Consider the following 12,517-nt stretch of genomic DNA (forward strand, 5'->3'; position numbering starts at 1 on the left):
AAGACAGCTTTGCTGTCGAAACGTTGGTTATTAGGTTATTACATTTTTGCATCTGAGCTCTTAGAGTGTGCGGCCTTCCCTTATTTTCTAGTGTTCTACTCCGCTAGCCAGCACCTCGCCTTAATAGGTGTGCGTTTCTTTTTTCTAGATTATTACTATGACAACAACCACAGCCATGTCAGACAGACAGGACACTATTTCACCCTGAGAAGATTTTACATGACAATGTAGGGCGGGGCTGATGGTTGGAGAATTCCGCAAATAGCACCGCGCTGACTCCTGAAAGAGGTGGGTTTGTTTGACATGGATTCCACTGAGCTGTATATTCATCTGCATCATTAGGCGACAGCACTCTTGACAGAAGAATGCAGAGTTCATCTCTCAATTTCAAAAATAATATGAATATTCTTGTTTTTTTTCTCATTCTATGGCTAGGTATCAACACAGGTAACATTAATTGTATTAATTATATCGTGTGGAGAAATCTCTTTTGATTTTGAACTTAAACTCTAGAAAGAATACTTTGTGCACATAACATGGGTAAATGGAAACATTTTAATTTTAGGCAGCAAATGACTTAATGATTTAATATGTACATTAATGACTGTCAGTGAAATGGTAAATGTGATCTTGGTCCTCTCTCATTAGGAATCAGGGCAGAACCTTCAGTGGACCAGTATGGGTTGAAGGGGGGTTCAATATGTCTGGCTGTTGCAGAACCTCCTGAGATGATCAAAGGACTTAAATGGATGAAGGACAGTGATGTAATAGTTGATGACAAAGAGATCTCTCCTAAATACAAGCAGAAGGTGGATTATAACTCTGTGAACCATTCTCTGTGTATTAAGAATCTGTTGAACACAGACAGTGGAATTTACATGGTAAACTACAGGAAAAGTTGGAAAGAATCAACGACTACATATAGACTGTTAGTGGAGGGTGAGTTATCTAATGCTTCAGTTCTGGTAATGTGCTGTACATTTAATGTGTCTGATCAGGTTCAATAATGAATGTAGGACTAATAATTATCTGTCTCTTCTTTGGTTCTAAAAACTGTCTCTTATAGATCATGTTCCCAAACCAGTCATGGATGTCACATCTCTCTTCAACACAAGTGTGGGACTCTGTGACGTCACAGTGAACTGTTCAGGTAAAGATGGCTGGATGTTGTCTGTCTGTGGATGGGGTCAGTGTACACTGTCACAACAGTCTCCGTCACTAACCGGTGGTAACATGACCATCTCCGTATTGACTGGAAGGATCCAATGTACCAGCAGCAACCACATCAGCACACAGACCATCTCTCAACCCATGGAGGACTGTAAGTACCATTTGCCTCCACCTTCACTGTATACCTCCATCACTGTTTAATAACCTACTAATAATATCATATGAATTCAAGTTCAGTCAAAGTTTTGACATCATTATTGTAATTCTTCACTAGTTAAGATTGGAATAATTCTGCCTGTATGAAACTATCATTTTATGAACACTGTTCTTAATCTGTGTGTGTGTGTGTGTGTGTGTGTGTGTGTGTGTGTGTGTGTGTGTGTGTGTGTGTGTGTGTGTGTGTGTGTGTGTGTGTGTGTGTGTGTGTGTGTGTCCTCAGGTAGGGGTGATGTGGTAGCCTCAGTGTTACCAGTTGGCACCATTGTGGGTAGTGTTACTGGTACTGGTATATTACTCCTAGTTACTGTGTTACTTGGTGTTGGATACATCAAACTTACCAGAAGACAGAAAATCCCTAAAGAACAACATTCACTAGAAGAGGTACCTGCTCTGTCATTCATTCATCTATGCATTATACTAGACAATAGTTTTAAATAACAATCATTTTAATCATTTAAATGTTGTAATGTTTCATCTCCAAACAGGTCATTGTTCCAAGAGCTTAAAACTCAGTGAACACTTAACCAGGGAGAGAAGAACCACAGCACTCTCCTGTCCAGAACCACAGCACTCTCCTGTCCAGAACCACAGCACTCTCCTGTCCAGAACCACAGCACTCTCCTGTCCAGAACCACATCACTCTACTGTCCAGAACCACAGCACTCTCCTGTCCAGAACCACAGCACTCTACTGACCAGAACCACAGCACTCTCCTGACCAGAACCACAGCACTCTCCTGTCCAGAACCACAGCACTCTCCTGTCCAGAACCACAGCACTCTCCTGTTCAGAACCACGGCACTCTCCTGTCCAGAACCACAGCACTCTCCTGTCCAGAACCACAGCACTCTCCTGTTCAGAACCACAGCACTCTCCTGTCCAGAACCACAGCACTATCCTGACCACAACCACAGCACTCTCCTTACCAGAACCATAGCAGTCTCCAGAGATTTAGACTGTCATATGTCCTCCATTGGTTGAGAGATGGTCTGTGCGCTGATGTGGTTGCTGCCGGTGCATTGGATAGTCCCGTTGCCATTGGAGATGATGATGTTGACCCCAGACAGAGACAGTAACTGTTGTGACAGTGTACACTGACCCCATCCACAGACAGACAACATCCAGCCATCTTTACCTTAACAGTTCACTGTGACATCACAGAGTCCCACACTTGTGTTGAAGAGAGATGTGACATCCATGACTGGTTTGGGAACATGATCTATAAGAACCAATGGAGTTGGGAAAGAGATACCTACATTCATAAGGGGTCTAGAGACTACATTTGTATTAAAGAAACAAAAAGAAGACTACCAGCACAAACAATGCACAAAACTCACCTAGGACTTTTAGTCGGCAAGACGGAGCTGCTCTTCCTCCTGGGGAAGGACTGCCCGTTCCATGATCTCGCCATCACGGTTGACAACTCCCTTGTGTCCTCCTCCCAGAGTGCTAAGAACCTTGGCGTGATCCTGGACAACACCCTGTCGTTCTCCACTAACATCAAGGCGGTGACCCGATCCTGTAGGTTCATGCTCTACAACATTCGCAGAGTACGACCCTGCCTCACACAGGAAGCGGCGCAGGTCCTAATCCAGGCACTTGTCATCTCCCGTCTGGATTACTGCAACTCGCTGTTGGCTGGGCTCCCTGCCTGTGCCATTAAACCCCTACAACTCATCCAGAACGCCGCAGCCCGTCTGGTGTTCAACCTTCCCAAGTTCTCTCACGTCACCCCGCTCCTCCGCTCTCTCCACTGGCTTCCAGTTGAAGCTCGCATCCGCTACAAGACCATGGTGATTGCCTACGGAGCTGTGAAGGGAACGGCACCTCCATACCTTCAGGCTCTGATCAGGCCCTACACCCAAACAAGGGCACTGCGTTCATCCACCTCTGGCCTGCTGGCCCCCCTACCTCTGAGGAAGCACAGTTCCCGCTCAGCCCAGTCAAAACTGTTCGCTGCTCTGGCACCCCAATGGTGGAACAAGCTCCCTCACGACGCCAGGACAGCGGAGTCAATCACCACCTTCCGGAGACACCTGAAACCCCACCTCTTTAAGGAATACCTGGGATAGGATAAAGTAATCCTTCTAACCCCCCTTAAAAGATTTAGATGCACTATTGTAAAGAGGTTGTTCCACTGGATATCATAAGGTGAATGCACCAATTTGTAAGTCGCTCTGGATAAGAGCGTCTGCTAAATGACTTAAATGTAAATGTAAATGTAGTCTGTATGTGGTAGTTTACTAAATTTAAACATGATTAACATTCAACTGTCTTACCCGTCACTAACTACAATACCTATGTACTCTCTCTGTGGCTTTAGCAGCAACAATCAACATGCATGCAACTATGGGGCAAAACAGATGAGGTTGGCTTAGATTGTTGACCACATGTAAGCTATATTAATTATATATATTAATGCCCAAGATGGCGTAGCAGTTCAGACGGCCTTTGTCTTCCTCTTGTCGTGTCCCGTGTATATATATATATATATTTACATATTTTCTTTGCATATCTTTTTACATATTTTTTTTCTAAAAACTCCTCAACTCCTCACCTCAAAACACTCCTGCAACCCGCCTCACCAATTTAAAAAATAAAAGTATTATTTACCTCAAATCTGAAATCCACAACAGAAGCTAGCCAGAGGTTAGCCAGTTCACTGGCTAATGTTGGAGTTCAGCTAGCCACGGTTAGCGGTCCTCAGCTATCCATTAGCTTGAAAAGCTATCGCCAGTTTTTGTACAGCGCGACTCAGACCAGAGCTTACCGGACCTATTCTCTCTCCATATCCCCGGATTTCTACCGCAGGCTCTGGACATTTACACCTGGATCTTGCAGCTAGCTAGCTGCTACCTGAGTGACTATTGGCAACGTCGGTTCCGGAGTTAACATAAATTATTCCGGAGCTAGCCAGCTGAAGAGTTTCATCAGCCACTCCTGGGCTATTCCGGAGCTAACCAGCTGAAGAGTTCCATCAGCCTCTCCTGGGCTACAATCACCTATCCGGACCCGTTTTACTGCCGATGCGGAGCCCCATCGGGCCTTCATGACTGGACCACCGACGTTATCTGCCCGAGGGAGTTATCCAACTGGCCCCTCCGTCGCGACGTAACCCGAATGCCCATCTGCGGCCCGCTAATCGTTAGCTGTCTTATTGGCTGCTATCTGAATAGGTCTATCGGACAATTTTCTTGGGCCACTATAACTAACTATTTTGCCAATTGGACTGGTCCCCCCTACCACACGGAACCCCACTAATCTACAGACGGAATCGCACGAGGTGGCTAAAAACAGACCTCCCTCCATCTTCTACCAGCTTGCTACCTATGGCTCAGCTAGCTATCTAACTCTCACTGGACCCTTTGATCACTCGGCTAAGCATGCCTCTCCTTAATGTCAATATGCCTTGCCCATTGCTGTTCTGGTTAGTGTTTATTGGGTTATTTCACTGTAGAGCCTCTAGCCCTGCTCATTATACCTTATCCAACCTCTCAGTTCCTCCACCCACACATGCTATGACATCTTCTGGTTTCAGTGATGTTTCTAGAGACAATATCTCTCTCATCATCACTAAATGCCTAGGTTTACCTCCACTGTACTCACATCCTACCATACCTTTGTCTGTACATTATACCATGAAGCTATTTTATCGCCCCCAGAAACCTGCTCCTTTTTCTCTCTATTCCGGACGTCACAGACAACCAATTCTTATAGCTTTTAGCCGTACCCTTATCCTCATCCTTCTCTGTTCCTCTGGTGATGTAGAGGTGAATCCAGGCCCTGCAGTGCCCAGCTCCACTCCTACTCCCCAGGCGCTCTCTTTTGATGACTTCTGTAACAATAATAGCCTTGGTTTCATGCATGTTAACATTAGAAGCCTCCTCCCTAAGTTTGTTTTATTCACTTCTTTAGCACACTCTGCCAACCCGGATGTCCTAGCCGTGTCTGAATCCTGGCTTAGGAAGTCCACCAAAAACTCTGAAATCTTCATCCCTAACTACAACGTTTTCAGACAAGATAGAACGGCCAAAGGGGGCGGTGTTGCAATCTACTGCGGAGATAGCTTGCAGAGTTCTGTCCTACTATCCAGGTCTGTACCCAAACAATTTGAACTTCTACTTTTAAAAATCCATCTCTCTAAATACAAGTCTCTCACCGTTGCCGCCTGCTATAGACCACCCTCAGCCCCCAGCTGTGCTCTGGACACCATTTGTGAACTGATTGCCCCCCATCTATCTTCAGAGCTCATGTTACTAGGTGATCTAAACTGGGACATGCTTAACACCCCAGCCATCCTACAATCCAAGCTTGACGCCCTTAATCTCACACAAATTATTAATGAACCCACCAGGTACCACCCCAAAGCCGTAAACACTGGCACCCTCATAGATATCATCCTAACCAATTTGCCCTCTAAATACACCTCTGCTGTTTTCAACCAAGATCTCAGCGATCACTGCCTCATTGCCTGTATCCGTAATGGGTCAGCGGTCAAACGACCTCCACTCATCACTGTCAAACGCTCCCTGAAACATTTCAGCAAGCAAGCCTTTCTAATCGACCTGGCCCTGGTATCCTGGAAGGATATTGACCTCATCCCGTCAGTAGAGGATGCCTGGTTATTTTTTTTAAATGCCTTCCTCACCATCTTAAATAAGCATGCCCCATTCAAGAAATGTAGAACCAGGAACAGATATAGCCCTTGGTTCTCCCCAGACCTGACTGCCCTTAACCAACACAAAAACATCCTATGGCGTTCTGCATTAGCATCAAACAGCCCCCGTGATATGCAACTTTTCAGGGAAGTTAGAAACCAATATACACAGGCAGTTAGAAAAGCTAAGGCTAGCTTTTTCAAGTAGAAATTTGCTTCCTGCAACACAAATTCAAAAAAGTTCTGGGACATTGTAAAGTCCATGGAGAATAAGAACACCTTCTCCCAACTGCCCACTGCACTGAGGATAGGAAACTCTGTCACCACCGATAAACCCACTATAATTGAGAATTTCAATAAGCATTTTTCTACGGCTGGCCATGCTTTCCACCTGGCTACCCCTACTGCAGTCAACAGCACTGCACCCCCACAGCTACTCGCCCAAGCCTTCCCCATTTCTCCTTCTCCCAAATCCATTCAGCTGATGTTCTGAAAGAGCTGCAAAATCTGGACCCCTACAAATCAGCCGGGCTAGACAATCTGGACCCTTTCTTTCTAAAATTATCTGCCGAAATTATTGCACCCCCTATTACTAGCCTGTTCAACCTCTCTTTCGTGTCGTCTGAGATTCCCATAGATTGGAAAGCAGCTGCTGTCATCCCCCTCTTCAAAGGAGGGGACACTCTTGACCCAAATTGCTATAGACCTATATCCATCCTACCCTGCCTTTCTAAGGTCTTAGAAAGCCAAGTCAACAAACAGATTACCGACCGTTTCGGATCCCACCGCACCTTCTCCGCTATGCAATCTGGTTTCAGAGCTGGTCATGGGTGCACCTCAGTCACGCTCAAGGTCCTAAACGATATCGTAACCGCCATCGATAAGAAACAATACTGTCCTGCCGTTTTCATTGACCTGGCCAAAGCTTTCGACTCTGTCAATCATCACATCCTCATCGGCAGACTCAATAGCCTTGGTTTCTCTAATGATTGCATCGCCTGGTTCACCAACTACTTCTCTGATAGAGTTCAGTGTGTCAAATCGGAGGGCCTGTTGTCCGGACCTCTGGCAGTCTCTATGGGGGTGCCACAGGGTTCAATTCTTGGGCCAACTCTTTTCTCTGTATACATCAATGATGTCGCTCTTGCTGCTGGTGAGTCTCTGATCCACCTCTACGCAGACGACACCATTCTGTATACTTCTGGCCCTTCTTTGGACACTGTGTTAACAACCCTCCAGACGAGCTTCAATGCCATACAACTCTCCTTCCGTGGCCTCCAACTGCTCCTAAATACAAGTAAAACTAAATGCATGCTCTTCAACCGATCGCTGCCCGCACCAGCCCGCCTGTCCTGCATCACTACTCTGGATGGTTCTGACTTAGAATATGTGGACAACTACAAATACCTAGGTGTCTGGTTAGACCGTAAACTCTCCTTCCAGACTCACATCAAACATCTCCAATCCAAAGTTAAATCAAGAATTGGCTTCCTATTTCGCAACAAAGCATCCTTCACTCATGCTGCCAAACATACCCTCGTAAAACTAACCATCCTACCGATCCTCGACTTCAGCGATGTCATATACAAAATAGCCTCCAATACCCTACTCAACAAACTGGATGCAGTCTATCACAGTGCCATCCGTTTTGTCACCAAAGCCCCATATACTACCCACCACTGCGACCTGTACGCTCTCGTTGGCTGGCCTTCGCTTCATAATTGTCGCCAAACCCACTGGCTCCAGGTCATCTACAAGACCCTGCTAGGTAAAGTCCCCCCTTATCTCCGCTCACTGGTCACCATAGCAGCACCCACCTGTAGCACGCGCTCCAGCAGGTTTATCTCTCTGGTCACCCCCAAAGCCAATTCCTCCTTTGGCCGTCTCTCTTTCCAGTTCTCTGCTGCCAATGACTGGAACGAACTACAAAAATCTCTGAAACTGGAAACACTTATCTCCCTCACTAGCTTTAAGCACCAGCTGTCAGAGCAGCTCACAGATCACTGCACCTGTACATAGCCCATTTATAATTTAGCCCAAACAACTACCTCTTCCCCTACTGTATTTATTTATTTTATTTATTTTATTGTGCTCCTTTGCACCCCATTATCTCTATTTCTACTTTGCACTTTCTTCTACTACAAATCTACCATTCCAGTGTTTTACTTGCTATATTGTATTTACTTTGCCACCATGGACTTTTTTGCCTTTACCTCCCTTATCTCACCTCATTTGCTCACATTGTACATAGACTTATTTTTCTACTGTATTATTGACTGTATATTTGTTTTACTCCATGTGTAACTCTGTGTTGTATGTTGTCGAACTACTTTGCTTTATCTTGGCCAGGTCGCAATTGTAAATGAGAACTTGTTCTCAACTTGCCTACCTGGTTAAATAAAGGTGAAATAAATAAATAAATAAATAAATATTTTGTCTCCAATGTTTATTGAAAACAAATTAATTTGCATAATGACCACTTGTTGCCTCAAATACATTGTTACAGTTATTGGTTAGCTAGATAGGGAAGTTTGGCCATATTTGCATTGACATTTTCATATTCCTTTTCATGGAAGTTTCTTTATCCATGAAATGAAGTGTGCGGAGAACAAACCCCTCTTCACATTGTTTCAGATAGAATTGAACCATTATTTTTGAAATTATCAGTAAAAGTGTAAAAACAAAAAAGCAATATGTACCATAAAACTCGACATATTGAAAATGTATCTTGACATGTAATACCCCTGTCTGTTAGTTTATGTACTCTTGTTTTGTATATTTATGTTTTTGTTTAATTGTTCATAATAAAAATAGCATAATAAATAAAGAGCAAATTCCTTTAAGAATGCACAAACAATCCAGAAACACAATCATCCAGAACCACAATCATCTAGAACCACAATCATCTAGAACCACAATCATCTAGAACCACAATCATCTAGAACCACAATCATCCAGAACCACAATCATCTAGAACCACAATCAACTCCATCCCAACGCCGATGTCCACACACCCTAGAACTACCCCGTCCCCATACCACTCCTCCTCCTCCTCCTTTATGTCCTGCTCGCCCATCAGGAGGGTCCACTGAAGCTCCCTTGTCTTCTCCTGGATCACCCAGGGTGCCGGTGAGGGCTGGCAGACCATCCAAAATAGAAGAAGGAAATGTATAAACATTGTGCTTTTCACATTTATTCATTAAAAGGCTAACTGCATTTGCTTTTCAATTTGGATTGAAATTATTTTAGTTGCCTATTTTAAATGGTTGGTGTTGAGCTAGTCGCCATACGGTGCTGTACCCAATTTAGTCTACTGGAATTGTCTGTCGGGGATTGGCGTCAGTTAAACTGCAGTACAACCAGTCTCTAGTTCATGTTACGTGGGATGGAATACTTCTACACCGAAGCCTGCCGCCTCCGCAAGAACAGAATGATGACCCGTTCCTGTCCCAATCGGAACTAGGAAACTCTGATATTTCCGACTTGCAATCTGGATGTAATTATGCCAGATAGCATGTCGGACATTTCCATGTTTCCTGGTTCCGACTAACACTTGAACATGCAGTTACATAGGGCGGGATCTCCGTTCTCGATAGTTTGGTAAGGAACGTTTGTTTCATCACTGCGTTACGAGGCGACTGCACTCTGACAGAAGAAGGCATATTTCATCTCTCATTTCCAAAAGGAATATGAATATTCTTGGATTTCTTCTCATTCTATTGCTAAGTATCAACACAGGTAACATTCATTATATTATTTATATTGTGTAGACTTTGATTTTGGACTTGAACTCTAGAAATATACTTTATTCACATAACATGGGTAAATGGAAAAGTTTGATTTTAGGCAGCAAATGATTTACTGATTTAATATGTACATTAATGAATGTCAGTGAAATGGTAAATGTGATCTTGGTCCTCTCTCATTAGGAATCAGGGCAGAACCTTCAGTGGACCAGTATGGGTTGAAGGGGGGTTCAATATGTCTGGATGTTGCAGAACCTCCTGAGATGATCAAAGGACTTAAATGGATGAAGGACAGTGATGTAATATTTGGAGACAAAGAGATCTCTCCTAAATACAAGGAGAAGGTGGACTATAACTCTGTGAACCATTCTCTGTGTATTAAGAATCTGTTGAACACAGACAGTGGAATTTACATGGTAAACTACAGGAAAAGTTGGAAAGAATCAACGACTACATATAGACTGTTAGTGGAGGGTGAGTTATCTAATGCTTCAGTTCTGGTAATGTGCTGTACATTTAATGTGTCTGATCAGGTTCAATAATGAATGTAGGACTAATAATTATCTGTCTCTTCTTTGGTTCTAAAAACTGTCTCTTATAGATCATGTTCCCAAACCAGTCATGGATGTCACATCTCTCTTCAACACAAGTGTGGGACTCTGTGACGTCACAGTGAACTGTTCAGGTAAAGATGGCTGGATGTTGTCTGTCTGTGACAGCGGTCAGTGTACACTGTCACAACAGTCTCCGTCACTAACCGGTGGTAACATGACCATCTCCGTATTGACTGGAAGGATCCAATGCACCAGCAGCAACCACATCAGCACACAGACCATCTCTCAACCCATGGAGGACTGTAAGTACCATTTAGCCTCCACCTTCACTGTATACCTCCATCACTGTTTAATAACCTACTAATAATATCATATGAATTCAAGTTCAGTCAAAGTTTTGGCATCATTATTGTAATTCTTCACTAGTTAAAATTGGAATAATTCTGCCTGTATGAAACTATCATTTTATGAACACTGTTCTTAATCTCTTTTGTGTGTGTGTGTGTGTGTGTCCTCAGGTAGGGGTGATGTGGTAGCCTCAGTGTTACCAGTTGGCACCATTGTGGGTAGTGTTACTGGTACTGGTATATTACTCCTAGTTACTGTGTTACTTGGTGTTGGATACATCAAACTTACCAGAAGACAGAAAATCCCTAAAGAACAACATTCACTAGAAGAGGTACCTGCTCTGTCATTCATTCATCTATGCATTATACTAGACAATAGTTTTAAATAACAATCATTTTAATCATTTAAATGTTGTAATGTTTCATCTCCAAACAGGTCATTGTTCCAAGAGCTTAAAACTCAGTGAACACTTAACCAGGGAGAGAAGAACCACAGCACTCTCCTGTCCAGAACCACAGCACTCTCCTGTCCAGAACCACATCACTCTCCTGTCCAGAACCACATCACTCTCCTGTCCAGAACCACATCACTCTACTGTCCAGAACCACAGCACTCTCCTGTCCAGAACCACATCACTCTCCTGTCCAGAACCACATCACTCTACTGTCCAGAACCACAGCACTCTCCTGTCCAGAACCACATCACTCTCCTGTCCAGAACCACAGCACTCTCCTGTCCAGAACCACAGCACTCTCCTGTCCAGAACCACATCACTCTCCTGTCCAGAACCACAACACTCTCCTGTCCAGAACCACAGCACTCTACTGGACAGAACCACATCACTCTCCTGTCCAGAACCACATCCCTCTCCTGTCCAGAACCACATTACTCTCCTGTCCAGAACCATATCACTCTCCTGTCCAGAACCACATCACTCTCCTGTCCAGAACCACAGCACTCTCCTGTCCAGAACCACATCACTCTCCTGTCCAGAACCACAGCACTCTCCAGAGATAGACTGTCTACTTCACTGAGAAGAGCCAGCACCAGCAGAACAAGTTGAAACAGGAAGCGCATCACCAGACATGAGAGCAGAAGGACAGAAAGGTGGGCCTCTGATGTCACATCATACAGTCATTGAGTTAGATCAGTTCTAGACCTTGTACAGAAACCATGGGACATTACACCACCTGGTGGACATGAATAATACCAGCAGAGTAAACCTCAGGGCTTCATTCATCAACGTGTGTCTAGATTCATCAACATGTTGTGAAATTGTTTTATACAAAACTCTTTGTATTTGCTAGTATGTGGTATTATTATACCATAGAGCCACATTTTCCCAGATTTGTGGCAAATCCCAAATCAACCCTTAGTTCAGCCTTTCGCTCTATAAATTGTAGAATCAGATAGTTGTACCAATCAGCACTAATATGGTATTTGTTCCACCTACCCATCACTGTTGTGTATTTGAGAGGGAAGACTTGACCTCATTAGGCCACCGTAGATGGAATCTTTGAAAAAAAATTATCAAGACGAAGGAGATGATTGTGGACTACAGGAAAAGGAGGGTCGAACACGCCCCCGTTCACATCGACAGGGCTGTAGTGGAGCGGGTCGAGAGCTTCAAGTTCCTTGGTGTCCACATCACCACAAACTATCATGGTCCAAACACACCAAGACAGTCGTGAAGAGGGCTCGACAACACCTTTTCCCCCTCGGGAGAGTGAAAAGATTTGGCATGGGTCCCCAGATCCTCAAAAAGTTCTACAGCTGCACCATCGAGAGCATCCTGAGTGGTTACAACACCTCTGGTATGGCAAC

At 44.2% G+C, this 12,517-nt stretch overlaps 2 protein-coding genes across 2 annotated transcripts; both read left to right on the plus strand.

The window, feature by feature from the left end:
- Nucleotides 1-635: 635 nt before the first annotated feature.
- Nucleotides 636-2,102, plus strand: LOC106609620 (uncharacterized). The gene is made up of 4 exons (XM_014208593.2): nucleotides 636-939; nucleotides 1,067-1,321; nucleotides 1,610-1,770; nucleotides 1,875-2,102. The coding sequence occupies exons 1-4, from the start codon at nucleotides 729-731 to the stop codon at nucleotides 1,893-1,895; spliced, it is 648 nt and encodes a 215-aa protein (XP_014064068.2). The 5' UTR covers nucleotides 636-728; the 3' UTR covers nucleotides 1,896-2,102.
- A 7,431-nt stretch (nucleotides 2,103-9,533) lies between these two features.
- On the plus strand, nucleotides 9,534-12,296 carry LOC106609420 (SLAM family member 9). The gene is made up of 5 exons (XM_045694522.1): nucleotides 9,534-9,783; nucleotides 9,975-10,265; nucleotides 10,393-10,647; nucleotides 10,864-11,024; nucleotides 11,129-12,296. Exons 1-5 carry the CDS (start codon nucleotides 9,735-9,737, stop codon nucleotides 11,147-11,149), a joined length of 777 nt encoding a protein of 258 aa, XP_045550478.1. The 5' UTR covers nucleotides 9,534-9,734; the 3' UTR covers nucleotides 11,150-12,296.
- Nucleotides 12,297-12,517: the final 221 nt, after the last annotated feature.

This window comes from Salmo salar, chromosome ssa01 (assembly GCF_905237065.1).
Source record: "Salmo salar chromosome ssa01, Ssal_v3.1, whole genome shotgun sequence".
NCBI lineage: Eukaryota > Metazoa > Chordata > Actinopteri > Salmoniformes > Salmonidae > Salmo > Salmo salar.

What these genes read in the sequence shown, in the direction of transcription:
- LOC106609620 (XM_014208593.2), top strand. Translation starts at nt 729, where the DNA reads ATGATCAAAGGACTTAAATGGATGAAGGACAGTGATGTAATAGTTGAT. An exon ending in CTCTCAACCCATGGAGGACT is followed by an intron (nt 1,322 to 1,609) that starts GTAAGTACCATT and finishes GTGTGTCCTCAG; the next exon opens with GTAGGGGTGATGTGGTAGCC. An exon ending in AACAACATTCACTAGAAGAG is followed by an intron (nt 1,771 to 1,874) that starts GTACCTGCTCTG and finishes ATCTCCAAACAG; the next exon opens with GTCATTGTTCCAAGAGCTTA.
- LOC106609420 (XM_045694522.1), top strand. Translation starts at nt 9,735, where the DNA reads ATGAATATTCTTGGATTTCTTCTCATTCTATTGCTAAGTATCAACACA. An exon ending in ATTGCTAAGTATCAACACAG is followed by an intron (nt 9,784 to 9,974) that starts GTAACATTCATT and finishes CTCTCTCATTAG; the next exon opens with GAATCAGGGCAGAACCTTCA. An exon ending in CTCTCAACCCATGGAGGACT is followed by an intron (nt 10,648 to 10,863) that starts GTAAGTACCATT and finishes GTGTGTCCTCAG; the next exon opens with GTAGGGGTGATGTGGTAGCC.